Source organism: Geospiza fortis, unplaced genomic scaffold (genome assembly GCF_000277835.1).
Source record: "Geospiza fortis unplaced genomic scaffold, GeoFor_1.0 scaffold324, whole genome shotgun sequence".
Classification (NCBI taxonomy): domain Eukaryota; kingdom Metazoa; phylum Chordata; class Aves; order Passeriformes; family Thraupidae; genus Geospiza; species Geospiza fortis.
Window position 1 is genome coordinate 578,240 of NW_005054559.1, and position 27,838 is coordinate 606,077.

The window sequence follows — 27,838 nt, forward strand, 5'->3', positions numbered from 1 at the left end:
CACCCCACGGCGGGCCGGGGGGTCCTGCCAGCTCCAGGGCTGCGCCTGTGAGCCCAGAGCCATGGAAAGGGGCAGAAATGCTGTGATTGCACGGGAGAATGGTGAAAGGGGACAGAGAATATTTCCCCAGCCCCCTGCTGCCTCCAGCTGCAGGAAAAGCATCCCCCAGACCCGCGGGAAGCCGGTTCCTCGTCCAAGAGGAGCGGGAGGCTGGGCCACAGCTCAGTGCCGCTTCTCCCCCTCAAGGAGAGATCGGGAGATGGGAAACACACCGACACGAGCAACACCGCGGCCAAAACCCTGCAGAACCCTCCCTTCCGCTGCTCCCGCACATGTGGAAATAAATACCCTGTCCGGCAGGAAGGGGTTGAGTAAACACAGCCCTCGGGGGGAGCGGGGAAAGCAGGAGCAGGGCACAGCCCCGGGCACGCAGTGTTACCCCACTGCCCGTGGAATGGAACCCACAGCACCCGGGTTAAACAAAAAAAACTTGTTTCACTTTTTTGGGTCTGTCAGGGAGGGCAGGAGGCCTCAGGATAAACGGCCCTGGGATAAATGGCCTCGGCTTGGTCTTTGCTCAGGATATCTATCACTCGATAAGCACAGAGGCATCACAGCCCAGGGTCACGCTGGTCCTGCTGTACAAACCAGCCCTGCCCACCCCGTGGTTCTGGTCAGGGAGGTGACAAGATCCTGGACAGAAATGCTTGAAGTCCCAGCTGTCCCCAGCAGCTCTGGGTAGGTCAGGGATGAGGGGCTGCCCCTGAGCCCCCTCAGCAGAAAACAGGCCACAGTGTTTGTTGTGGAGTTCATTTAATTTATACAGCAACGTGTTTCATCCAGGCAGCAGAACACAGCAGGACTCCTGTCAAAGCTCCACCTGCAGCCACGCTTTGATTTCACCCTTCAGTCTGCAGACACCTCTGTGAATGCCCAGCACATCCTCCAGTGCCCAGGGCCTGCCCAGGTGCAGCACAAGGGTCCCTGTGCCCCACTGCACAGCACTGCAGTACACATAACATTCTCACCTAATTTTAAGCAGCCTGGCACCTTGAGACATTTCCTCCTTGATTCCAGGTTAATGAGTCTTGTTACTGTTCGAATCTGTTCTTACACAAACACCCAGCTCCACTGCAGGGATGGAACACGACAGTCACACACAGCACTGACACACCCACTGCTGCTACAGCTACATCGAGTTGAGGAGTGCAAGGAAATATGGACAGCTCAGAGAGGAAAGAAAGCAACAGCTAATGCAGGGACACACCACAGAGACCCCCCTGCCATGGAGCTGTTTTGGCAAGATGGGGCCACTGCTCTCCCTCAAAGGGCTCCCCAGAGAGTGCACAGGACAGTGTGAGTCACTGGTACATCCACCTGAGCAAAAGCTGCCTCCAGCAATGCCAAGCACACACAGGCACTATCTGATGTGCCTCGAGGGCTCTGGGTTCAAACCAGAAAGCCCCAGAAATGTCACTGCCAGTGGCCAGTGACAGTCTGCACCAGGGCTCGTCCCTCCCCATCCTGCCCCAAGCCAGTCAGGCAGCTGAGGGCTCCTCACCACTGCCTCCAGCAGTGAGAGGGGAACAGCCCCTCACTCTTTGCTCCTTGGGCCTTTTCTCCATGTGCTCTTTTGTCCCCTCAGCACAGCTGCCGTTTCTTTTCTGCCCTGATCAGCTGCCAAGGAAAGCACAACACAGGGAGCACACGACTGCACACCAAACAGACACCTCATGCACTTGGTACCTTTGGGAGTAAACGGAAAGAACCAAAAGTTTCTGTGATCCAGTGTTGTTACCCCAGAACGTCAAAGCTTTTGGCTTTGGGGTGCCATGGTAACGCTCAGGGGTGCTGCACAATAAATTATTGTCACTACACACACAAGGAGGGGACAGCCACACCCTTGGTGCTGGGGTCTCACACACACACACACACACACAACATTTCACACTGCTGGAGTGGGGGGCCTCAGTCATCAAACCGCCCCTCACGGATGATGTCAAAGGAGAAAGGGAGAAACTTGAACCCAGTGCCAGTGTAGAACTTGTTCTGGAATTCAATCCTGCAAGAGACAGAAGAGTGATTACTCATTAGGAAGGCAGCTCTCAACAGGAACAATTAGAAGTAGGGAGTAGTAATCCTACTCCATTAAAAGTAGGATTACTGACTAAAAAAGCTTTAAGGAGAAAAGGAGGTATTATAACATAATTTATCTTTTGGCACAACCCCCCCATCTATGCATGGAGCTGCCCAGAGACTCCAATCCCACCCTCAGGGACAAAAAATGGCAACAGGAACAGAAGGCTGGCCTTGACCCCAGTGTCCCAGGAAGCACAGGGAGCAGAGACAGCATTTTCTCCAGCAGCTGCTGAAGTTCCCTTTTTCATCAGCACAAGCCTCAGCCATGTGACACTGAGCTCAGCCTCCCCACAGGCATTTCTGTTGATTCCCTGCAGCACATTTGCACTGGGACATGCTCGCCAGCTCCAGCCGAGCGTTAGCTCAGCCCCATTTGCTGCTGCCCCTAATGAACTCCAGGAAAAAAAAAGAATTATTCCAGAGAACTGACCAATAGTCAGTGACAGCCAAATAGGGACGGGGAAAACCAATCCCCTGATTCCCAGCAAAAACAAGCCCAGGCTTCACAGACATTTTCCACTGCACAAAATCCCTGCAGGCAGCAAGTGACAGCAAACTGGGGAGCCTTTAACACAGTTCAGGAGAAGGTTTTTTTTCCAGAAAAAAAAGACAAACTTGAATTATTTTTCCCCAAATGGGGAATCATGGCAAACTGGAATGATTTTTCCCCAAACGGGGAATCATGGCAAACTCCAGAGCTGCTGGATTCAGCTAGCAAAAAGTGATTTCCCCACAGAGCCCAGGAGGGAAATGCTCAGGAAAACCAGCTTCAGCCTGTATCTTCTGCTGCCTCCCAGGCCAAGGGATCCCCAGGATGAGCAGGATTTTCCATGTGGGAGGAAGGGCTCTGTGCCAACATGCTCCAGTTTTTCAGGAACCCTGATAATCTCCATAAGTATCCTGTGACTAAGTAACTGTTCTGTAAGCAAAGGGAAATGAGAGGCAGAGGGTTGAGATCTGTGAGTCACCCAAGCTCACTGTAACCCCGATGATTCACAATTCCAGCTGGCCTCAGCATCCAAACCCTCCCTTTGGACATTCCACTACAACTGGCTACAACTGGAGGCCTGACACTGGGAGAGAGGCTGCTCTAAGGTTAGAAAACTTGCCAGAAAAGTGTATTTAAATAATCAGTGTGGATGGTCAGGGGGGTTTTCTGTGTCTCCAGAACACCCAGAACCCAGCAGGAAGCACTGCTGTCGTCAGGCTCACTGCCTGTTTCGTGTCCCAGTTTACTGCTGAGCCCTCTGTGTGCCTCACATCAGTTCTGCAGAGAATTTACAGACACTGGCATTGTCAGCAAACAGCCCAGGAGAGCCTCTCTGCAGCTTTTTGCATTAATAATGTCAGTGTTTGTCAGGCTGTCATTCTTTCCAACCCCACAGAGTCAGGGCACTGACACTGGCAAACCAGGCAGCCTCAGTCCTGTCACAGACATATTTTATGAGAAATCCTTTCATTAGGATTTTTTCTCCTGAGAAGCTGAAAAGCCTCAGAGGAAAAGAAAAACAATAATTATCTGCTGCTGTGGAATGCAACAGGCACATCTTTGATTGGTGTCATGTGGTTGTTTTGACTTGATGACCAATCACAGTCTGACTGTCTTGGACTGTCTGGTCAGTCACAAGATTTTATTATCATTCCTTTCCTTTCAAGCCTTCTGGTGAAATCTTTTTCTTCTATTCTTTTAGTATAGTTTTAGTATATAATTTTCTTTTCATATAATATCTATCATAAAATAATAAATCAGCCTTCTGAAGGAGTCAAGATTCTCATCTCTTCCCTCGTCCTGGGACCCTTGTGAACACCACACAGTCTCATGAGTAGGAGACAAAAGTCTCCTAAAAAGACAAAATTAGGAGACAAAAAAGGCAACTGTCACTCAGTACAACTGCAAATTCCCACTCTGTGTTTGTGTCCCTGAAGGTGCCAGAGCTTGGGGTCAGGTGTAAACCAGGCACAGCTCAAGGGTGGCACACCTGACAGCCAGAACCCACTGGGGTGTCTGTGCAGAGACTGCTGCAGTTACTCCTTCCCAAAAAGAGCAGAGGTACCATATCTGTGCCTGGGATATTCCATCCTGCAGGTGAGTCCTGGCTCAGGATATTTACAAAGGAAAATCAAATCCTGGCAGGTGGGTGAGCAGCTGGACTCCAGAACTCCTACTGACTGGACTGAGAGAGGGATGCAGCTCCAACACACCCACACCTCTCAGGAACAGCACCCTGAATAGTTAGAAACCTTTTCTTTTGGGCACAGTCTGTTCTGGCTCACATTAGAAGAGGTGAGTAGCTTAAAAAGGGAGAAACTGCTTTAATCTGCATGTTCATGTTGAACTACATCACTGAAAAGCAAGAAATGGAAAGGTTGAGTATTTCAGAAGGGTGATGTATTTCAGAAGGGTGATGTATTTCAGAAGGGTTACAGCAAAAGAAGCTGACAGCATGACAGCTGAGACACGTACAGAGCTGCAGTGCAGCCCAAATTCACACCCTGCAATCCTGGCAGCAATCCAGAGGGCTGCCTCCACCCCAGAACAGCCTGAAAAGCCCAACCTGCTCAAAGAATGCACTCTGAAAAAGCACAAAATAAACCTCCCTCATTTGGGACTGCCAGGCACAGCGTGTGGAACAACCTGTGAATTCCCTGACCAGTAAAACACATTCTCAATTCCTCCTCCTTTCCAGGAAGGCTGAACCACCCACACCTCAAATTCCTGATAGGTGACGGTTCCCTCACAGCCAGAAATTCCCATCTGCTCCTCCCAGGACAGCTGTATCTGACCTCCACTCTTCCTTCCTCTTCCTAAAAAGGGAGCACCTGCCATTGGAACACCCTGTTTTCAGTTCAAGAGCACAAAGGAATGTGAACAGTGTGCTCTTTGGAACCACTGCAGGTGCCTCCCTCTGATAACCAACACCCAGCAACCTCAAAATCATTTCAGCAGATCACTTGCAGTCTGAAATAGAACCTTCAGCTTGCTTTTTGGCCTCTGAGCCTGAACAGATTTTTCTCTCAGAGCCTGTGCACGAAAGGCTTGAAGGTTTGAAACTAATGTTTAGGGGAAACAGGACTTTGTCAAGCACTCCAGTCCCACAGCTGCCCTGCACAGGCAGAGTGATCCCTGCTCTCACTGCTGCTGCCCTGGCTTTGCCTGTTTGCCATTTCACTCACACACACAGATGGTTTTTCAATGGCCCTTTAGGGAAATGTGAACCATTACCTCCAGCTCACACCTGTTCCAGGTGCCTGAGCCATATCAGTGCAGTTTGTGATTAACACATGACAGGAACCTCCCCAGAAATGTGTTTTCTGCTCCATGGAGCCTGTCTAGAGCAGCTGCTCGGAGCTGTTCCCCTGCTGCTGCTTAGAAATGGCCTGGAAATCCTCTAATCCTCAAGGAATTACAGAGCAAACCCACCAGATGTGGAGTTACAGCACTGCTGCCCTCTGCTCCTCCTGGACTGCCCTCAGTGCCCAGCAGGGTCTGGGGAGCTCCTGCTGTCACTGTGACAGCAGGGACAGGATGAGGGAGCTCTGCAGTGACTGCTGTGCAGGGCTCAGGCTGGATGCCAGGAAGCACAGAGCCACCATCCAGCAGCCATTTCCACGAGTGCCCCCCCAGCTCCCTCAGCACACGATGGCTTCACCCCAGCATCAGCTTGGCTCATTTGGCTACAGAGACACAGAGGTGGACCAGGACCCCCCAGCCTGCGCACCCCCAGGAGCCAGGAGCCTCCATTCTGCACCCCCTGGACACTCCACCCTGCACCCCCAGCCTGCACCTCACTAGCTGCCAAGGCAGAGGGCAAAAGGCCAAAGTTTTCCTTCCCTTCCTCACAAGCAGGGGAAAAGTGCAAAAAGGCTCATTTTCTCTTGCCTTTTTTTTTGTTGTTTTTTAGAGGCACTTGCTTCCTTTTGCACTTACAGAATTACTTGCAGAGAGTGCTCCCAACTTTTTCTTCCCATTTAAGCACGACAAGAGTATTTCTTGTGATATTCAGAGACTTCCCTTTGCTCTCACAACCCCCCCTGCCCCAGGAAATCAGCAGCTGAACCCCAGAGAGGCACAGACTCTCCTACATTTCATGCTGAGAAAAATCCTACTCCCAGTTGCTCCTCTGATCCCACCAGTGCACTAAGAGGGAATCTGAAGTGGAACAATGAGTGCTCTTAAACATGGATTAGACAAAAAACTCTCGAATATTTTCCATACTTGGGAGCAGAGTAATTCCTTCTGCTTTGCTGGCTGCATACACAGGAGCTTAATGATGACAGGAAAGGGCCTGCAAAAGCAAATTCTAAAAGCAAGACCAGCAAAAACTTGCAACCATCCCAAAGTACCCCAAGGGCAGAAGGCAGAGCCACTCCTGTCCAGGGCAAGGTTCTGCAGCCATGAACAGGAGCACAAGGAGGAACCTGCAGTCAGTGGCTACTGCACACAAACAACAACAAACACAGGAAACAGGGGAAAGACCAACAAATGGAACAAGAAAGTTCTGCTGAAAGCCACAAAGCACACTGCTCCAGCCAGCACAGCCCCCCCAGCCCCTGGTCCCAAAGCTTTGGGCCCTAGGCTTTCACTTTTTAGTGCTTATTTCTAAGCAGAGCTATAAAACTTTAAACAACAACTGGGGGGAGGTGTTTTACTACAAACAGAATTGAAATCTGACCCTTTCTAAGACTTCCTGCCTTCTAGAAGACGGCATTTCTGCACAGTACAGGTGACATCAGTTTTCTTGTTACGAGGAGCTGCCCAGGTCTCTGGACGTGCCAGCAACTCACCAGTGCAAGCGCAGAGCGTGCAGGAAGGCTGAGAGCCCCTCCATGACCAGCAGAATGGCCACTGTCAGCGTGGCAAAAGCTGCAAAGATGAAGAAGAGGCCCAAGCCTCCCCCCAGGCTCCTCACGCTGAGGCCAATGTGGATCACCATGGTCCAGAGCACCTCTGAGAGCTCTGCAGAGAAAGGGGAGAGGATCAGGTCAGCAGGACAGGGGGTGTTCACTGGTAAAGGAAAAACTAAAGTCAAGCAAAGCCCTGCTACAATGAGGTGGAAACTGAGGGACAAGAGCTTTTGCAGCCAAGTGTGTCAGGACATTGCCTCCAGCTGCCACACAGGGCAGGGCAGAGTCCTTGCTCAGCAGCTCTTTGCTTTATTCTGTGATTTTAACTCCATTCCTCCCACTCAGCAGAGCTGTGGGTGCAGATCCTGGTGTGTGGAGCTCACTGCTCCTGGGTAATGCATGTTGCCACATTTCACAGAGAAAAGCAAGGCACAATTCTTCCCAAGGATTTCTGAGATTCACATTCTCTGAACCTCAGAGAAAGGGAAAACACAATTCTTGCCTTACTTGCTGTGCCAAAGTAGAATGCAATATGGGGATTATTTACCCACAGTGATGGTGTTTTGTTTCCTTGGCCTGTCAGGGCCAGGTGTGTGTGTGTGTGTGTGTCAGGACTGTCACTGACAGCCACGAGATTCTGTGCAGTGTGTGCAGAGTGAGTGCTTGGCAGATTCAGTTTAGAAATGTATATAATGTATATAATATAGTAGAATAAATGTATATAATATAGTATAATAATAACAACAGTATAATAATAGTATAATAAAGTAATTATTCAGCCTTTGATATGGAAGGAATCAGATGCATCATTCTCTCTCCTTCACCAACATGAGAGAAGCTTTGATTAGTAATAAATGCACGGCCAGCAGTGTGCCAGGGGAGCCCTGGGAGGCCTGACAGACAGACAGACAGACAGCCAGCCCAGCTCCCTGAGGGACACTCACGTGCGTGGGCCAGGCTGAGGGCCCAGAGGCGCAGGTAGGAGGCCGTGTTGGAGATGCAGCCCAGGCAGTACTCGATGGTGTGGATGGCCTGGTACACCACGGTGTCCCCAAAGTCAAACTGCAAAGGAACAGAGGAGAGGGGAGCTGGGAGCAAGGGCTGGGTGGGGACAGGGGCAGGGGGACTGCTGCTGTCACCAGGGACACTGTGTGTGACACTGCACACTGACACTGTCTTCTCCTGGTTTAGCACGCCAGGGCCACAAACAAAACATGGACCTTGTCTTGACAGGTTTTGCAGAATGACAAATGCTGTGATGTGAATATTGTTTTCTTATAGTCAGATATTCCAAATTCATCCATGGGCTTAGCCAGGAAAAGACTGTTCAGCAGAAGGTGGTGCTGGTGTGCATTCCCTGCAGGAGGGAGGCAGCGCCCCAAGCTGTGCTGTGTGTGCCTCTGCTACAGGAGCATTCTGCAAGACATGAACCTGCCCTTTTTGAAAGCAAAAATAATGCACGAAGCTACCCTGAAGAAGTCACATCTGTGTACCATTCACTGGCAAAGCCTCTGTGCTTTGGTAATTTTCTGTAATAATAAAGGAATTTACAAGAAGTCTGCCATGTAGGGCAGTTTCTTATCCTGCAGCTTGGGAAAGCATTCCCTGCAGTTTGGATTTAATCCATGCTTCAGAAACTACTCAGATTTAAGTGAACATGATGTTTTAAATACATCCAGTGACTAATTCTCTAGGCATGCACACAAAGCTATTTATATTCTTAATTCTCCCCTAGTACATCCAAGGCACTAAGTATTTCAAACAATTCAGTTAAATTAGCTGTCAAAATCCTAATCCTTTCTCCACAGAACATGAGATGTGAAGTTCTTCACTAAAAGCTGCCCCAGCCACCAGTTCCAGCTCTGGACACAGGAGGGAATGTGGGAAATGTTTAAACAATGACCTTTCAAAGCTGAGTGCAACTGCCAGAGAGAGCAGCCACTGAGGCAGGAGTGGGAGCACTGGGATTGCTGTGGGACAGACCTTGTGGGCTGACACATTTTCAGGGAAACACCAGAACAGGAACCCCATTCCACACAGGCCTGTGCACAGCAGAGCTCTGAGCAAACCACTCTCAGCACAATTTTCAGCAGCAGTGCCCTGGTCAAGCTGTTCTGATTTCATGCAATTTGTTTTTGTTTTTGTTGTTTTTTGGGTTTTTTTTGTAGTAAAATTGGTTACCTGATAGTGCTGAAACCTACACTCAATCCTGCATCAGTATTAACCTCCCACTTTTTTAATACTTGTTACAAGTGCAGTTTGAGAGAATGAGCAGTTTCTCAGAATGGAGTTTCTCTTCTACACAAAGCCTCTGGCCAGTTCAGTTTCTTGAACTACATGAAACTGGACTGGTTGTGCTGCATTTGCTCTCTGGGTCAACCAGCATCATCCTTAACGTGGCAGACAGTTTGTGGGAAGAAATCTCTTCCAACAGTTTGCTGCAACACAGAATTAAGAAAGCCACAACATAAAACAGCTTCTTTGGAGGCTCAAAAGTGAAAACTTTTCAGTTTCAGACCTCCAGCTGAACAGTTTCCCAGGTAACTGGGAACAATCTGCAGACAGGGGATCAGACAGACAAGCTGTATAGATGAAGTCATTAAAAGTCTGTGGATGTATGTGTGTATGAATTAAAAATGGCCTGTAACATGAAAACAGCAAGATCTTTTGGAAAACAAGATGCTGTGACATAACAAATTCCATTCAGCACGTTTTACACCCATGGGAAATGGCCCAGGTACACATGAAGGCAAAGCTGCTGTGCTCTTACCACCTCGTCTTCTGTAGGCTTGAAAACACAAATTTACATTTAGTGCAGTGTTTTGATCACATGAATCATGAACACATTCAGCAATTCCCTCCTAGGCAGGCCACAGAAAGCAGTAACACATCCCATGCACTGCAGAGGCAGGATCTGCTGCAGTCCTTCAGAGGCATCAGAAACATCAGAAAAAACCCCAACTATCTGAGATCCACTGGTTTTCTCCTCTCCCAGGGGAAAGGGAAGTAATTAATATTACCCCCAGCAGTCAAAATGAATATATGAACAAAATTTCAGTGCTGCAGAAATACAGCTCCTGAATTTCCACTGGCATGGAAGAAGCAAATGTGGCACCAGGGAGTGCTGTGCACCCCTGAGATGGTGACACTTTGGGGACAAACACAGCCACATCTCCCAGCATATACAAATTATGCTGCTTTTTTTTTTCTGGAGTCCTGGCAGTGACCAAGAGACAGTGAGTGAGAAAACTGCTAGGAACACACTTCACTGGGAATGCTGCTGTTTAAACAGCATGGAAACAATAAATCCAGTCCCAGTGAGCTCATCCTGCTGCCTGCAGTGCCCTGAGAGCGAGGATGCTCAGGTGCTTACCTCTTCCCCCTCCTCAGACTGGGTAGATAACTGGTCATGTTGAATGATCTCAGCATCCTCCTCTGTTGGGCCATTGCCCACCCGGATCCCACCAAAGTTGTGCGTGCCCTGACACATGCAGAAAAGAAAGAGCAAAGTGTTGTTTGGGTTTTAGTGCAAAAGTGCAGGTTTCTCATGACTCCATGTGCAGCAGCAGCTCACAGAGGAAAAAAAAATATTAAATATTAAATATAAAATATTAAGGCCCAGATTAAGGCAGGTACAATTCTATTTCCCAGCTTGGATGGGAAAGGTGCTGATTTCTGCTGGGGCTGGGGAAAAAAATTAAAAAAAAAAAAAAAGTCTGTCTGAGTGAATCCTTGGTACATTTCTACAGTGTAACTGCAACCATGAGGACAATAAAGGCACATCTCTCAGAGGACATCTGCTAGCCCCACATCCTGCCCAGCATGGACACAGCACTGCTGGGTGCTGGAGCAGGTCATGGAGCTGAACACAAACACACACACATTTACTCCCACCAGCCTCAGGCACACCAACACTGCATGGAAAACCAGATCTTCCCCTGCTTGGAAACTCTATGCTGTGCAAGCAGGGCCTTTTAGAGACATTTGTTCTGACATTCAGCATCTGACCCTCAGCTGCACATCCAGGACTCCAAAGGGGAAAGAACAACACACAGACTGAGCTGAAACGCTGAAACTGGGAGCAGATCTCACTGACCCCTGAGTCTGACCCCAAGAGAGACAAACTACAACACCACAGATAGAAATAAACCCTGTGGCCAGCTTCAGCACTGTCTTGGGTCACCTGTGACACAGGATGTGACCTGACTTGCCACATCTGGACTGCAGAAGTCCAGGGATGCCCATGAGATGAAAGAGGCTGAAGGTGCCATGACCTGGTGCTTGCACAGAGCAGAACAGCTTCTCTGAGTTCTTCCACCTCCTTTGTCCTTAGAAGCCTGCTTTTATTTTAGGCTGAATTATAAATATGCTCAAAACACCAGATATGAATTAGAGGTTTTGCCAGGTTTCTAAAAACAAATTAGGTAGGCGTTTATGCTCTGAAATAAAATTTAATACTCCCCTCCATATTAACAACTAAGACAATGCTTCTATTAGGATTTTCAGTACCTCTGAAACACCACAAGTCACTGGTGATGCTGTCAATATTCTATTTATGTATTTCTAGCCTGTGTGAACTTGCACTTGAGCAGCCTTTCCCTCACACTCGACTCATAGCCATTCCCTGTAACCCAGCCAACCTAAACACAGCTCCAACAGCTCCAGTTGTTTACTTGATCCTTCTAAGCACCCTTGACACAAGGCCTCCCCTCACAGCTTCCTGATGGAGATGTATTTCATATGCTGGATGGATCCTGCACAAAAGATCCATTTTCATTACTGACATTTCTGTGAGGAGACCACAATGTCACAAGAGAACCAGCTGACATGTCCCCTCCCAGCACCCCTGGCACCTGGAGAGCATGATGTGCTTCACACAATCAGTGAGATTCACACCTCCCTAGGCAGCCAGGCAGATTCAGAACTAAAAAGTAGCTGAAACAGGGGAAAGAACTAAAAGGTAGCTGAAATAGGGGAAAGGACTAAGTTCTGGGGCTGCCACAATCCTCAGCAGAAAGTTTTGGAAGCAAAGAGCCATCTGTAAACTTAGAAACATGTAAGTCAAAACAACTGCCACCAAGAAGTTTTTTTTTGTGCACAACCATTTTATAATAATTTCAGGTCAAAGTGTGTACAGGACAGATGTGTCACAAATCCAGTGATTACTGACATGGAGTTGCTGGAGGCCATCACACCACTGTGTGTTTGGAAACACGTAATGCAAACAGAAATGCTGCACTGAGAAGAATCCTAATCTGTCTTGAACAAATAGACAAGCAGAAGAAAAAAAGGGAATTTAACAGGGGGGGATGTGGTAGCAGGAAATCCTGTGCTGCTCTGCAGTTTGGATTCAGCAGCACTCCTGCAAGGAAGTGTCTCTGTGCACGCACAACTACCATCCTCCACCCTGGGTGTTCATCCAGAATGTATCAATTTGGCTAAACTTTGCTCTTTCCAAGAGAAAGTGGTTTTTCACCCTAAAGGTGCACTTGCCATTCCCTTATGAAATTCAGATATATTCCATGCTCCCTTGATAAGAACCAGACACAAAGCCAACTCCCATCTGCAATGCATCAGGCGAGTTTGAAGTGCACTCACTGTTGCAGCCGCTGCTGCCTCGAGCGCCTGCGCGTTCGTGCTGCCCTGGGCCTCCTCGGGCTGCCCTTCCTGGGGGAGGATGGATGCAAGAAGAGAGAGGGGAGGAGGAAGAAAACAAAAAGAGAAAGGGAAACGAATGGAGGGGACATGGGAGGATGAAAGGTGGTCAGAGAAGGGAGAGGGAGTGTCTGTAACTGAGCTGATCTTTGACTCGCTGCACATCCTCGCAGCGTGCAGGGAGCGCTCGCACTTCTCTGCAGTGCCACGTTCCTGCATCTCACACACAGCTGGAAACAGCTGGAAACCTACAGAGCACCCCAGCACACAGCCTCTCACACCTCTAAATCTCTTTTAGTGGTTTTCTTTTAACCATCCAAGCTGCTTTAACAAAGGTAGCTGAGAAATGTGCCAGCCAATTCCATCTCTGTTTCCCACTGCCAGCCACAGAAGTGCATCCAGCAGCCAGTGAGGCTGTTCCTAAACCAGCTACCAAAGCCCAAGCCAGAGACACTCTTCTGATCATTACCAACATAAGGGGTTTTTAAAAGCAGGTTTGATGCTGGATCCAGATCTGGGAAGCAGGCAGGCAACACTCTGTCTCTGTAACACCCACCTGCTGGTATCCCAGGAATATGCAAAAACACTTTACAGGTTTCAATGCAGTGTGAACCCATGAATCCAAGCTCAGGATGGAGAACACAGCTTTTCAACCATAAACAGTTTTCATATGGAAAACATAAAAGGGAATCACCCACCAAGTGTTTTCTCCTTAGATACTGCTGGCGAAGGACCAGGGGCTTGGCCACCAGCATCCATGGCACACACAGCAAGGCCACCACCACGAGGAAGCACTGGAGCCCTTTCTGCAAAAAACACAAATCTCAGGTGATTCAGCTTCAGCCCCTGCTCAAACACACACAGAACCCAGCAAGAATGGCTGAATTCCCAGCATGTGGATGCTCCTCTACCTCCCTCTCTTCTGGGAACAGCAATTAAGTACTTAATGCCTGCAGCTGCCACCTCTGACTGAGCACAGTGTCTAATGCTGAGATTGGGTTAGAATGGGGAAAAATCTGAAAGATCCTGCAGAAAATGAGAATTTGGCAGATGTCTGATACTGCTGGGAGGAAATAGAGTTGGTGTCTGAGCTAGGCTGAGAGGAATCACACTGCAGACACAGGACAATATTCCTAATTGCTTTCCACAATTAATCAGGATCCACATGTTCTGAAGTCACAGCTGACTTATGGTCAGACAAATATAATTTCCTGGTATAGGGACTGTTCCTTCCTTCTTCAACATTACATAGTGTCAGCCTTCAGAAATGCTCTGTCACAGTGGAAAGATGTTTCATGCTTGATTTCACAATTATGACAATGAAACACTCCAGTATCACAAAGCATCTCTGATTCTGTCCTAGCAAGAGCACTCACCTGCCCACTATAAAGCATCTTATTACTGGTGTCCTCATAGGAGAACAGAAACATGTTGATAAAGTGTATTAAGAGGCTGGGTGCTTCCTTGGAGGTGTGAGCATCGTAGGCTGTCCACTTGTAAAAGATGAGAATAACAAGGTATCCAAAGAGGGAGGACATGAAAATCATTTCTGGGATAAATCCAAGGTATATGTTCAGTGGCTTCTTAAAATAGCTACAGGCAAGGAAAAAAAAGAAAATTTATATTAGATTTGGTTAGAATTAGGGCAAAAGCTTTTAATAAGAGAGTGAAGGGGGTGGAGGGGCTCCAGCAGCTCAACAACAGCTGGGCCTGGAGCACAGGAACTGCCTGACACAGCCAGAGACAACTGCACTGCACCTTCCATCAGGAGCTGAGGGCTGACAGGTATCCCAAACCACACAACACCCAAAGCCATTCCACTGCCCCCACCACGAGAAAACCAGAGCAAAGCACTTACATGTGGTTGAGGAGACTCAGTGCCACACCAAAGAGCATCTGGAAAATGCCAAGAATCACAGACATCTTCATCTTGAAAGAATTGAGGAAAGCCAGCTTATTGCTGGCAATATTCCAGATCTGTGAAAAACAACACCTAGTTAGATATCAGGGAAAGGAAAACAGGAGAAGGAAAACACTCCCTTTAAGCTAAACAGTATGAACAAGTCAGGAAGTGTGAGGCTGAAAAAACAGGTTTTTAAAAATGTGTTTGTCCTATTTTGGGGAAATGAGCAGACAAGCTTTCAGCTGGGAACAGCCTGACAGCAACTGAGCCCACCACTGAGCAGGAATCAAACCCGCTTTCATGGTACCTCAAAGGTGCAGGAGAAAAGAGGCTGTATCCTTAACAGAGAGAATATGATTATCCATTTAAAGGAACAATTACACACAGCTCTGATTTCCTGCACTTTGTGGAACCCACACAAGGTTTGTCATATATTACAAGCTGAGTTAAGAGCAGAGGTGTTGAGGCAGGCAGGTACAAAGTGACAGAATTACTGGGAAATGTAAATTTCTAAGGGTGACTGAAAAAAGGGATTAACAACTTTGTCCAAGGTAAGAAAGTAACTTCAGAAAGTGATTTCCAAGGCTAATCAGATTTGATTAAAGCACTGCAGTTAGAAGGAGTGAGAAAGCAGCCTTTAATGAACCTCAGGACAAGGGTCTCTATCCCAAATTCAGCATCTCAGTAGGAATTCTATTGTTCAGGAGCATGGACTTGCTAAGGGAATGGCTGGGCTGGAAGATCTTTCACAGAACAGTGAACAGGTACTTTTCTTTCTGCTGACACAGAGGATTTTGCCCAAAAGCCTGCAGAGGAAGGAGGAGCTCTTACTGGGTCAATGCCAAAGGGGTAGGGCCCACCAAACACCCCTGGGACGGCAGGATCCAGCTGCAGCAGGGGGGTGGTCTCCAGCAAAGCATCTCTGTTTGGAAACAAGATTATGAAACATTAACAACAGCAATGCCACCCTCCTTCTGTAAAAACCAACAACAATCTTCCCCTGTGAGAGCAAGGAATAGCTTAAACTGAGAGAACTTCATGGTTGTAGAACCTGGATGGTTCTAGAGATTTTCCCAAAGGAATAAAATCCTGTTTCTTGACTTTTTACTCTGTCACAAGGAAAACAGGTGCAGGGGACAGGAATCTTGAAATGTCTATGGGGAAATAGATGTGAAACTGCATCTTTTAAAGTCTTCTGGGGAAAAAAAAATCCATTTTGAATCTTGGCATATTTACATCCCTCTTCCAAATCTACCTGAGGCAGAGGTCAGAAATTTTTGCTTTCCTGATCTGGAAGGACAATGGGGAAGGACAAGTCACCTGCTTCTCATTGTGTGTCCCAGACTGCAAGGCAAGATGCATTCTATTTGCCATCTGTATGGCAGTTGGCTTCTGTTCAGTGGGCAGCTTTCCTTATCTCTTCCACACCCAATCCTCCCTCTGGGGGAGACATCTGCTGATAACAGCTATTGAATGTCACTGCATGGCTGATAAGAACTACAGCATCCCATTGGGAGATGTGAGCCCAGAGGGAGGAGCCAAGCATTCCTACCCGGATATAATCTGGAGATTCTGGAACACCAGCAGGGCTTCTGCACTGGATTGCCCAGAGGAACAGCAGCTGCCTCTTCCCCTGGGCTGTCAGAGGAAGACTGCACCCTTCTCCAGGATCCCTGCTCCAGCAGAACCACCCCTGACACTGCAGGAGGGCTGAGCCACACTGCTCCCCTATTTTTTGCCTGAGAGCCCCTTAATTTAAAATTGATAGCAATTCAGAGGGAGGAGGTTCACATTCTCCATTTCAGGGGAGGCTCCTGCATTCCTTAGCAGACACCTCTCTTTCCAAACCAAGACACTGTGTCTACAAAGTTACCAAGGGTTTACTCACGACCAGTTGGCTTTATTGAACATGGGCCTGACACTCCAGGAGGAACCAAACATGTTGAGGGATTTGGAGAAGCAGTCATTGTAGATGAGGCCTGTGTAGGTGGAGAACAGCCCCATCAGCAGGATGATGTACCGACCACTGAACACCATGTTGAACATCTGGTGTAAAAACCCAAAAAGGAACAAAAAGTCCATGAGAACAGGGAATGTTGGAAGCCTGGATGCCGAGAATTTTAAATTTTCTGTGCTGAAAGGCACTGACCCACAAGAGAACACGGCATTTGACCTGAGGCTGTGGAGAAGGCTTCCAAAATTGATTAACAGCATTGGGATTACAGATGTGTAGTTGGTTAGAAGTGTATAATACCACAGGGTGGAAAACTTAAGAGTTTGGGGATTTAGAATATAGAAATAAATATGAAGCAAGATGAAGGTTTTAGGGAGGAGACTGGTTGTTCCTCTTTACCTTCTTCTTCCTTCTTCTTCATGGGTTTGGGTGGTATTTTGTAATTGGACAGAAAAGTCCACATTGCAAGATTTGAGTGACCAGTTATTGAGTTAAAAGGGAAAATAATCTAGGTCTAATTTCTTAATTGGATAGTTTAGCCTTAAAAGATCTTGAACCAAGAGATTGTTGGCCATTTTGTGCCTTGTTAATGAAGGGCTGCAGAACTCACTGCTGTGAGACTGATAAAAAACAGATAAGAACTGATAGCACTGATAAGACACAATACACACTTGAGTCTGAACATGAACCATTGTCTCGAGTGCCTTCAATCCAGACCCCGATGGAGGTAGAAGACACAGAGAATCAACAAGGGAAGGTCACTCCTACAGCCAAAACCAGGGAAATCAGTCTGTTGTGGGACAAACATTGGCCACGTGAACCAAGAGCCCAAAATCTCTGTTTCCCCTTGGCAGGGATTAAGGGTGCAAGAGGGAGCAGAGCAGCACAGATAATGAGGATAAAGGGGCAGCATGGATCTCCACAGGGGACCCAGAGTAGCTGGAGAGGACAAACTGCACAGCCTGATGCAACTCCCAGCTGGCAGCATGAGTTTGGAACCAGGAGCACAGACCCTGCCAGTCTCCTCCAGCCCTGCCAGTGTATCTTAACTCTGGCTCAGCTCCTGTCAGCCCTGAGCCAGCAAAACCAACCTTGTGCAGCAAATAGGAAAAATACCAGGGATGGGATATAAACTACAGGAACTGGGAGTTTTGCAGTGGCTAAACCCCATTATGATCCAGCTAAATTTGGGGTGATTTGTTTATGCCAGCTTACCTACTACACTTAATAATTTCCTTCAGACAACTGAAATTAATAATTTCTTATAAATATACAAAAGGAAAAATCAAGGGATCACAATACTTTTATGAAATTACACTACTCAGAGCGTGTGTGTGTGTGCTCTTCAGGCTTCTCAGCTTGTCCACTTCAAAAATTCCGAAGGAGGAGTAATGGGCATTGTCAATTCAAGGGGAAAAGGATGGGAATAAACCAAGCTGCAGCTCTTTGTTTGAAATGCAGAGCTCAGCACGATCTGCCACTTTACCTCATTGTCACTCTTCTGGGACAGAATCCTGCTCTCCCTCACCACCATCCAGACAGCAATCAGAGTCATCAGGATTCCATGGCCAAAATCCCCAAACATCACAGCAAACAGGAATGGGAAGGTGATGATGGTATAGGGTGCTGTAAGGGAAAATACAACATTCCCAATTTAGCAAATGTAATTCCCCAGCTTCCCCTCTGTTACTGAAAGCTGATAAGTCTACTAGAATTCTCATTAGATTTCCACACAGGACAGGCAATACAGATAAACATCACAACTAAAAAAACTGAGACAGAAGTCTTGGACTTTTCTGCATGTGAATTTACCTGGATTTATTTCCCGATATGTCCCAATGCCATAAGCATCAACAATGTTTTGGAAGCCAGAAGTAAACTTGTTAGTTTTGTTGTATGTGGGTGGGGTCTGATTGGTTTGCATCCTGTTTAAAATAGATGGGACAGTGGATCCACTGTGCTCCTGTTAGAGAAAAACAAAGGGAAGATCAGCAAACCCACCCTCAGAGCATTGGAGGATGAAGTCCAACACAGCTGTCCCCGTTTGGAAAACTGCAAGCTTGAGTGTTTGCAGTGTGCTTGCACAATGAGACACTGCAGCAGCTCAGGAAGGCTGCCAGGATTCCACTGCTCTCCACTTTGTGCAGCAGGAGTAAAGGTGAATATTGTGTAGGACAGACAAGAAAACAAATCTTGCACGTGGAAGGATTTCAAGAAACTCAACTCTCTTGACTATTTGAGCAGAAGGTGAGTTTGCCAACATCCTGGAGAGCTCCTCTATCCAGACACCAGGACTACAGAGCCCAGCCAGGGTAACTAAGCCTCACACACAGTAAAATCCTCACCATTCCAGCCTTCACCTGAACTTTAAGCTTCACACAACGTATCTGTAACTTCTTTTATCTCTAAGCCATCATTCCTGCATGCTAAATAAGCTGTCCTCTGTGATTCCAGCAGCCCAAGGGGATGGTGCTCAGAGGCTCAAAAACCAGAAAAGGCAATGAACAATGAACCCGTGCGGCACATCTACTCACAGTGCCTCTCCTGAGAGCAAACTGGATGGAATCCAGGTCAGCAACAGGACACCACACTTCAGCAATCAAGCACTTCTGTGTCACATCGATGTTGCACAGGTTCAGGGTGTGGTAAATGGCCTTCATCTTCCTCACTTTGATGAACCACACGCGGATGTTTTTAGCAGCTGCCTGCAAAACCCTCTGCCGGTGATCCTCAGTTTGGTTCAGCACCTTTCAGACAAGCAGGAGAAAGATGAGGCCAAATCATGGACCAAAGATCAAGGTGCACCAACAAGAGAAGCCTTTCCCACAGAGGATGAACCAGCAGCCTGCTCCCCCACCCCATGTCTGCAGTCTGTGATGTAGTAATTAGCCCCCACAGTAATTAGCTCTGCTGAAAAGCTTAAGAGCTTTTTCCAGGGACATTTTCTGATTATTTTCCTCTTCCAGCTCCAAGCTCAGTGGTTATTTCAAACAATGCACTGTGCCAAGATCACAGGGAACAGTTTTACCTCCACCCAGGTTAAAAGAGCAGAGAAGAGTTCTGCAAGTAAAGGGTGTGCTGCCTTGAAAAAACACACTAATTACCCTGAAAGACTTGTTTACTGAAGGGAAAAGGAGAAAGTGTTTCCTACAGAGGGTGTTTTCCAACTGGAACATATCAAACTCAGGCCAAGTCAGATTTCCAGAGTGGAAAGTCTTAGATTGCAGGGAAAGTGAGGACAGAAGGCACATGCAGCTTACAGCAGTTACATTGCTTCTGAGTTCCTGTCTTTAAAATATCTTAAAATATCTTTTTGTGTGCTACACTGCACAACTCCCCACTTGAGACAGTTTCTGTATCAAATAAGTAGGTCATATTCAACCCTTTTTCCTTTTAGTTCCTGAACTTTTTCTCAGTTTTTGTCTCAAATCTCTTAAATCTTTCTATATTATCACATATTGCCTTTCTTCCTTGAAGCAAGCACCAGGTATTTCAGAGGTGGCACCCACGAGATCTGGGTCTAATTAATTTTTACCAACACTCAGGCAGCTGCACAAGAGATTAGTTGTAAAGCAGAAGCTCTTCAGGACAGCACAATGTGAAAATATAAAGACAGGCAGAAAAAGGAAAAGCTAAATTAATGTCAGCATTGTTGCATCTCAGCTTGAAAAAAGTTTAAATGTTTTCAAAGTACTTGCAGATGAAGCAGGCAGTTACACAATGTGCTCTATGGGATCTCCGTACACAAGTTCCTCTTTTCTCCCTGGTATGGAGTTCTCTGTAATTATTTGTTTATAATAAATTGCTTAGCCCTCCACCCATCCCAAATCCTGACATAGAAACAACTGAGCAGTCCCCAAACATCTCTCTTGCCCTGCTGGTCTCAAGCTACCTGAAGGTGAAAACAAGGTCATCTCACAGGGGCAAAATCCTCCTGTTTTAACAGGATCCAAAGTTTCTCAATATGAGTTTCAACCACATTATAAAAAAACCCAAAAATAGAGAAAGGTCATTGTCCCCAGTTATTTTACCATCTGAAGATCATCAATTCTGGTGTTGACACCAGAAGCCATTTCCTTCCTCTCCTGAGGTGTTTCTGGGCATGGGTAGAGGGAGGCCCGGAACCTGGAAGACAGGGAAGCACCTCAGTGACAGAGATGGAAAGAAAATCAATCACTCAGGGGTGAGCCAGAGGCACCTTGTGAGAAGCTTCTGATCAGCAGAGACTGCCAAGCACAGCTCCAGCCCCTACATCAAAGGGGGCCAATAAGTCAAAACAGAAAAGTAGAAATGCTTTAGGCAAAAGCAGAAGCTGAGTGCTAAAGAAAACAGAAGTGGGAGAGAATCCTCTGCTCCCTGTGCTGCCAGTGTCTCCAGACACTGTCATGAGGCTGGGCAGCCATCCAGCTGAGGGGGGATGCTGCCACACCAGTGCAACTGCTGAAAGAAGCAGTCATTGTTGTCTCCACTGTGAGAATATCCCACTGATGTCCATCAGGCCTGCCCCAGAAATCACCACTGCCTTGGTTTTTTGCATTCCCTAGCACAGCAGTTGTGTACTTTGAGCATTACAGGCTGGGGAGTGGCAAGTGTGACTGTAAAATGTGTTTCAGTTACTTATGGCACATTTAATATCTGCTCCTGCAGCCACTGTGAAACAGGGAGTTGAGAAATATCGATATAAAGTCATGGCAGTGTGTTTCAAATAATTGAGAGCTGCCCAGCTCTCAATTACAGACTTTCATACCCTTCACAGATCTTCTTGACTCTGTTCTTCAGCTGGTCACCTTGGAAGAAGATGATAAATACAGACTTGTGCACGTAATCCCCCTAGAACAAAGGAAAGAATTGTAGAAATTAGCATTGGCTAATTACCAGAATTCTAATTTTCCTCTCACTGAGTCTGTCCATCAGAGCTCAGATATGCACAGAAGGTCAAGAAATGTTCCTGATTAACACTGAACAGTCACAAGGAGAGCAATTTTCTCAGCCTCAGTACAGAATACATGCACTTTATTTGTGTTCACTGAAGCAAAATGCCCCAGGTTATCCATTATTGATTCTATACAATGCAGTAAATAGGAAAACCTGGTAAGATCTCCAAAAATAACAAAGATTTTATCAGCACTTAGTGCAGTCAGCTCACCTACAGAATCAAGCCAAAAGAGTGAATGAAGATGAAAAAAAGTGGATTTTAACCAGTGTGGTTCCCAGGGAGACCAGAGGCACATTCCTTGCACAGCTGTGTCCGTGGGGGCAGCCAGGGCCCCTTTCCTGCATTTGTTGACAAGTTATTGTTCTACCTTACTTAGGAAATTTTAACATAATGTTTCAAGAATAATTACATTAGGTGTAACCTCAATTTAAGGAAGTTCTGCACAATAAGAACAAAGTCTGTCCTAGCAGACAGATGATTCCACAGGTCAGCTACCAGTGGCTGGGGGGACAAGGGAACACATCAGCCTCACATGAGAAAGAGAGGCTGTTACTGAGCTCAAACCCACAACCCTGAGATTAAGAGTCTCATGCTTTAACTGAGCTAGCTGGTTGCAGGGAGGGGCTGTGTGGATTTTCTTCCTGGAGGGGCCCCCTTTGGAGGTTTCCTCCCAAATTTGCCCTAAACCAGGACAAAATTTGGCACCCAATGTGGGGCTCAAAACCCACAACCCTGAAATTAAGAGTCTCATGCTTTAACTGAGCTAGCTGGTTGCGGGGAGGGGCCATGTGGGGCCCCCTTTTGGAGGTTTTCTCCCAAATTTGCTCTAAACCAGGACAACATTTAGCGCCCAACGTGGGGCTGAAACCTACGACCCTGAGATTAAGTCTCATGTCTAACTGAGCTAGCTGGTTGCGGGGAGGGGCCATGTGGGGCCCCCTTTTGGAGGTTTTCTCTCAGATTTGGCCTAAACCAGGACAAGCTCCCTTACCGTGACGGGGTCCTCCAGGGGGTTCTCGATCTCGGCCTGGCGCAGGAAGACGTTCCCGCGGCACACGCGCCACAGCATCCGCTCGAAGGTGGGGATGCGCTCGCGGTTGATCACACCAGCCACGAACCTGCAGGGGGACAGCACGGCCTGAGGAGCTGCACCTGAACCCCCCCACAGCCAGCACAGCTGCCAGCTGGGGGCTGGCACCACACCAAAAGCTATAAAAAGCCTGTTTTAACATTAGTTCTTGAGGAGGGCTGTCGCATTCGTATTTTCTGAAAAATCCCTTCGCCCAGGATTTTTTGCCTAGGAAGCTGAGAAGCCTCAGAGAAAAAGGAAAACAATAATTATCTGATTTGCTTCTCCTGTGTTTTGCTCGTGTGGAATGTGTTTGGAGATTGTTTACCCACAGGTGATTGTTTCCTTGGTTTCATGTGAATTGTTTTGACTTTTTGGCCAATTAGGGCCAAGTTGCATTGGGGCTCTGGAAAGAGCCACAAGTTTCCATTATTATCTTGTTAGTCTTCTGTAAGTATCCTTTTTATAGCATTCTTTAATATAATGTAGTATCATAAAATAATAAATTAGCCTTCTGAGAACATGGAGTCAGATTCATCGTTCCTTCCCTCATCTGGAGGCAACACAAACACAATAGAGGGCAACAAGGCTGGTGAGGGGTTTGGAACACAAACCCTGTGAGAAACAGCTGAGGGAGCTGGGGGTGTTTAGCCTGGAGAAAAGGAGACTCAGAGGCGAGCTTATCACTCTCTACAACTTCCTGAAGGGTAGTTGTAGTCAGCTGGGGGTTGGTCTCTTTCTCCAGGCAGCAGCTGACAGAACGAGAGGTCACAGTCTCAAGCTATGACAAGGGAAATATAGATTGGATATTAGGAAGAAGTTTTTTACAGAAAGAGTGATCAAGTACTGGAATGGTCTGCCCAGGGAGGTGGTGGAATCACCATCCCTGGATGTGTTTAAAAAAAAGCCTGGATGTGGCACTGGGTGCCAGGGTTTAGTTGAGGTGTCAGGGAATGGGTTGGACTCGATGATCTTGCAGGTCTCTTCCAACCCAGTGATTCTGATAATTCTGTGTATTAAGCAAAATGGAAGGTCCTCTAAATACACAGAGGTAACACACTGCAAAACAACTGCACTATGGCACTTGCTCTGTTTTTTAACAGAATAAAATAATCTTTAAAAATATATAAATCACTGCTTATAGGAGAAACAAATGCATTTAGATATATAGTTTCTAGCCTTCATTGCCCTACAGTCCTGTAACCCTGCAAGGGTTACAGCAGCCATGGCTGCCAGTGACTATGTCCTGGTCTCATACTTAGACCTCACTGGACCAAGCCCCATGTCCAGATAAAGTATTCCACACGTACAAGGAAGCCTGGAAGCAGCTGATAAAGAGGATGTAGAACTATACAGTTATTTCAGACCATTATGTGCCCATAGTAGCTACAACTTTCAACAAAGCTCTGAGATCTCAGAATGTCTGAGGAAACAAACAGATAGGCTTCACACAGAACAAACTGGGTTAACTGTTTGGTGCAGAGAGAAAATTGAGAGAAACAGTTTCTTAACTGAAGAGAGAAACTTGTGAAGCACAAACATGAACTGGGAAGTGAATATTTCCTTTTCCCCAGGAAAAGAGCAGAGAGCAGCAGCAAGTTTTAGATCAGCTTTCATCTGCTTGGTGTGGAAAATTTCCACAGCTGTGCTCAAAGCATTGGTGCTTCCAAGGGCTGATAATCCCTGATCCAGCAACCCTGAAGTGCAATTACCCGAGTCGGAGTGGGGCACCTCTTCCCATCTCACTCGGCTCCAGGAGTGAAGAGGATTCCTCCAACAGGTCTGGATCCGCCATCTGCTGATGATGCAATTCAGCCTGAATTCACAAATCAATTAATATCTAATGAAACCAGTTAGTGGCATGCAGGGAATGAGGAGCCAGGAGATAGTTGTGGGAGACAAAGAAAGAAAAGAAGAAAGGAAAGGAAAGCAAAGAAAAGGAAGAGCAAACTTAAGACAGCAAAAAGAGGAACAAGATGACAGAAAAGACAGCAAGAATCACACATGGAAGGAGAAAAACAAGAGGAAAAATGGAATGGCTCAGCAGGGCTTCCACACAAGAAAGGCTTGAGGATTGTTGCAACAAAGGGGTTGGGAGATATATAAGTCTGAAGAAAGGCAGAATTCAAAAAAAAATTTCAAGTTTTAAACACAAGTGATGCTCCCAAGAACCATTTATAATGGCACAAACCAGAGAAACACACTTGACTCACGTATTTCCCCAGATATTAAATTAATTTATCCTTATGGTTCACCATCAGACACAAACACTGCTCAGAGCAGGCTGGCAACGTGGCTCATCTCTTGGCCAGCAAGGCACTAAAACAGGACAGTTTTAGACTGTCCTTCTTTGCAACCAATTTGCAGGCTAAAATCCTTAGAAAGATGGCTTGTAAGTGTCAGAAATTCAGGTCAAGGATGCTCAAATCATATCCTCTTGTGCACCATCTTCACACTTGTTCAACCCCACCTCACATTTAGTTCTACCTCTGCAGCTTATAAAACGAAATGCCAAAGATTACAGTTCCTGAGCACAACCAGAGGGCCAAAGTCTACCCTCTGTGCAATGCAGGAGGCCTCTCCCACAAAGCCACCAAGGGAACTTGTTAAATCACACTGGAAGGCAGAGTTTGACCCGAGGACACATCACACCCACACACACACAGAGCACAGCCTTGCAAAACCTGTGGCAAGTGCAGTGACTTAGCCCCAGTCTCTGTATTTGGGCCATGGCTGTGTCAAGAGTGAAAATCTCCCCAGCACTTTACCTGCTACAAATCAAAGTGTTTGCCATATACAAGAGAGTTTTTTGCAAGGCTGACACCAAAAGCAGCTCAACTGCTTGTACACACACTTGCTGCAGCTTGGGATGTTACATGAGGGAGGGAGCCTTTCACTCAGCTTGGAGAGGCCACACAGGAATTCCTGATCCTTTCAACTTAAAGGAGACTTGTTGCAACATCAGAAACTGAATGGAAATTCAGTTCATAGAGAACACAACTAAAATAAGAAAGTTTGGTACCTGAAAATGAAACACACAGACCAAACATCTCAGTGACTGTTTGACATCTCGATTTCAGGATGTTGGAGAACAGTAAGTTACAATTGTTAGAGGCTTGTATTGTATTTCCAGTAACCAAGACACTGTTTGTGGTAAATTTTGTGATGTGCAGCACATTTTAGCAGATGACTCATGAAAAAGGAAGGACAATGTGACACCTTTGGACTTGCCTCACCTGAGAGAGAATTTGTTATATATGTTTAAAATTAGCTTGGCCCATTTGGGTTCTGTGTCCTTTATTCAGGACAAGTCCTGCTTAGAGGGGATGGAATTACAAAGCAAAACAGTTTAAAATAAATGTGGATTAGACTGTTTAACTAAAAGAAAACGTCCTTTTGCAAGGATTATTTGCATTACAAACTCCATGTTTCTTGAATTAATTTCTCAACAACTCTGATTTGATGAGCACAACAATTCTGGAAAGGAAATGGCACAGCACCAGCAGCTCTGCAGCAGGAAGGATAACTAAAGCACTACTGGGGGATTTAATAGAAATAAAAAATTGAGACTGTGTGGAAATGGAAGAACTATCCAGTTCCAGTGCAGGAAAACAGTATTCTGGGAAATCTGCTTTGAATATGAGTTTTTGCCAGCAGTGAGTGAAATGTCAGAGTTATTGTGGAGTAGTTTTTACTGGATGAGGGCGTTCAGGACTGGAATCTCCCAAGCATTTCCATGACAGTAATCAAGAAGCATAATACAAGAGCTTTCATAATTAAACATTTTCAAATTGCTTATTGATCCCCCAATCAGCATCCAGATCAGCACCTTCAATCTCAAAAAGGTTCATTTTCTCCACTGATGATTGCAGTCCTGCCCTGTGGCAGTTCTGGATGCTCAGTGCAAACCCATACAATTCAAGCCCCTTCCAGGTCACAAACAGGACAAAAAATCAACGTTCACAAGAACTAAAAAGGATTCATGTCACCATCTATTAACCCAGAGCCAGACAGAAGTGACAGATGCAAAGCAAACAGAGAAAAGCAGATGGCAGAAGAGTCAGAGGGAGGAAGAAGGGACTGCATGCCATTAACCGTTACTTTTCCAGTCTTCTTTTACGCTCACACTCTGGGCAAAGCTCTCAGAGAAATCTCTCCAGCTCATATGGCTCTTCATAAGCAAGGACAAGAAGACTGAGAAAAGGAGCATAATCATCAACATGGTGTGTTGGAACAAGAAATGGCTGCTTGGGCTGGGATGGTCACAGGAAGAACAAGGGGACATTTTGCCACCCTCCCTCCCACCGTGTTCAAAGTCTGGAGAGCAAAAGCCAGGCATGAAGGAATTGGAGAGTCAGCCATTTCTTGTGCAACTCATTACTATGAATAACACAGTCTTAATTACAAGTTATTGTAGTCTTCAAGTGTTGAAAGTGCTGTGCAAGGGCAGCATGGAGGAAGTTGGCCACTCTGGGAGGGTGAGCAGAGGCAGCTCTGGGCTCCCCCCAGCACAGAAAGCTGAGGCAGGTTTAAACTGCCCACACTTACATTTTACTGAACATCACCTGTGAGCTGTTCTGTTTGCTTTTATGTAGAGCAGCACATGTTATTTGGTGTGTTCTGTTTTATCACTACAGAAAAATGTTAAGAAAGCTTAGAAATGTCCTGCTTCTCTTTCTGTGGCTGGTTTGTGTAAGGCTGTGGGTGACCTGCCATGGACTGTTTACAAAATTGATTTTGATCTTTAAATTTAGCTTGATCCCACCACAGTTGAAAAGAGCAGTGGGCAAAGAGGACAGTAATGAACAAGGCCAGGCTGGATGGGGCTTGGAGCAACCTGATCTAGTAGAAGGTGTCCCTGCCCATGGCAGGGGGGTGGATGGGGTGAGCTTTAAGGCCCTTCCCACCCCAAACCAGTTTGGGATTCATTCTAGATATAGAAATGCTCAGCACTTGGTTTTACATGACACTCAGAATAGGCAGTGCTACTTTAACACAGCCAAGTAATGGATTATCAGGTTAATCCTGTTTGTCCAAGGGACATTTTTAAGTGAACATCCAACACTCGAAGACAAAGGGTTTTTTTGTACTGAAACCAACCCCACAACCCAGCAGCCCTCACACCAGCAGCACTATCTGTGCCAGCAGTGACTATGACTGGCACAGGACCAACCTTGGTGCCTGAACAGGCAACACCTTGTGCCAAAACAACAAAAAACAATCTGTTAGATAAATGGCCTGAAGTGTGCAGGAGTCCAGCTCCACTTGACAATAGCCCTTGTAAAAACCAGGAGCCATTTCCGTTAAGAATTCTTTGATCAAATCCTGAGATTAGAG

At 46.5% G+C, this 27,838-nt stretch overlaps 1 protein-coding gene across 4 annotated transcripts in view; it reads right to left on the reverse strand.

Annotated features, from left to right (window-relative positions):
• Positions 1 to 794: 794 nt before the first annotated feature.
• ATP6V0A1 (ATPase H+ transporting V0 subunit a1) overlaps positions 795 to 27,838 on the reverse strand; it is a 29,881-nt gene continuing 2,837 nt past the window's right edge. The window contains exons 5-21 of one of the 4 annotated variants that reach the window (XM_031064112.1): positions 24,214 to 24,296; positions 22,424 to 22,550; positions 21,244 to 21,326; positions 20,528 to 20,621; positions 19,031 to 19,243; positions 18,309 to 18,459; positions 17,983 to 18,122; positions 16,431 to 16,588; positions 15,374 to 15,464; positions 14,498 to 14,616; positions 14,016 to 14,232; positions 13,338 to 13,445; positions 10,358 to 10,465; positions 7,929 to 8,046; positions 6,925 to 7,096; positions 2,054 to 2,062; positions 797 to 1,447 (exon numbers count right to left, since the gene is read on the reverse strand). In XM_031064112.1, the coding sequence (XP_030919972.1) occupies positions 1,324 to 1,447; positions 2,054 to 2,062; positions 6,925 to 7,096; positions 7,929 to 8,046; positions 10,358 to 10,465; positions 13,338 to 13,445; positions 14,016 to 14,232; positions 14,498 to 14,616; positions 15,374 to 15,464; positions 16,431 to 16,588; positions 17,983 to 18,122; positions 18,309 to 18,459; positions 19,031 to 19,243; positions 20,528 to 20,621; positions 21,244 to 21,326; positions 22,424 to 22,550; positions 24,214 to 24,296 (2,115 nt within the window). In that variant the 3' untranslated portion in view covers positions 797 to 1,323. Of the gene's footprint in view, positions 2,063 to 6,924; positions 7,097 to 7,928; positions 8,047 to 9,397; positions 9,773 to 10,357; positions 10,466 to 13,337; positions 13,446 to 14,015; positions 14,233 to 14,497; positions 14,617 to 15,373; positions 15,465 to 16,430; positions 16,589 to 17,982; positions 18,123 to 18,308; positions 18,460 to 19,030; positions 19,244 to 20,527; positions 20,622 to 21,243; positions 21,327 to 22,423; positions 22,551 to 24,213; positions 24,318 to 27,838 lie in introns of those variants that run through there. The other 3 variants (XM_005429580.2, XM_005429582.2, XM_031064113.1) reach the window with 3 other exon arrangements.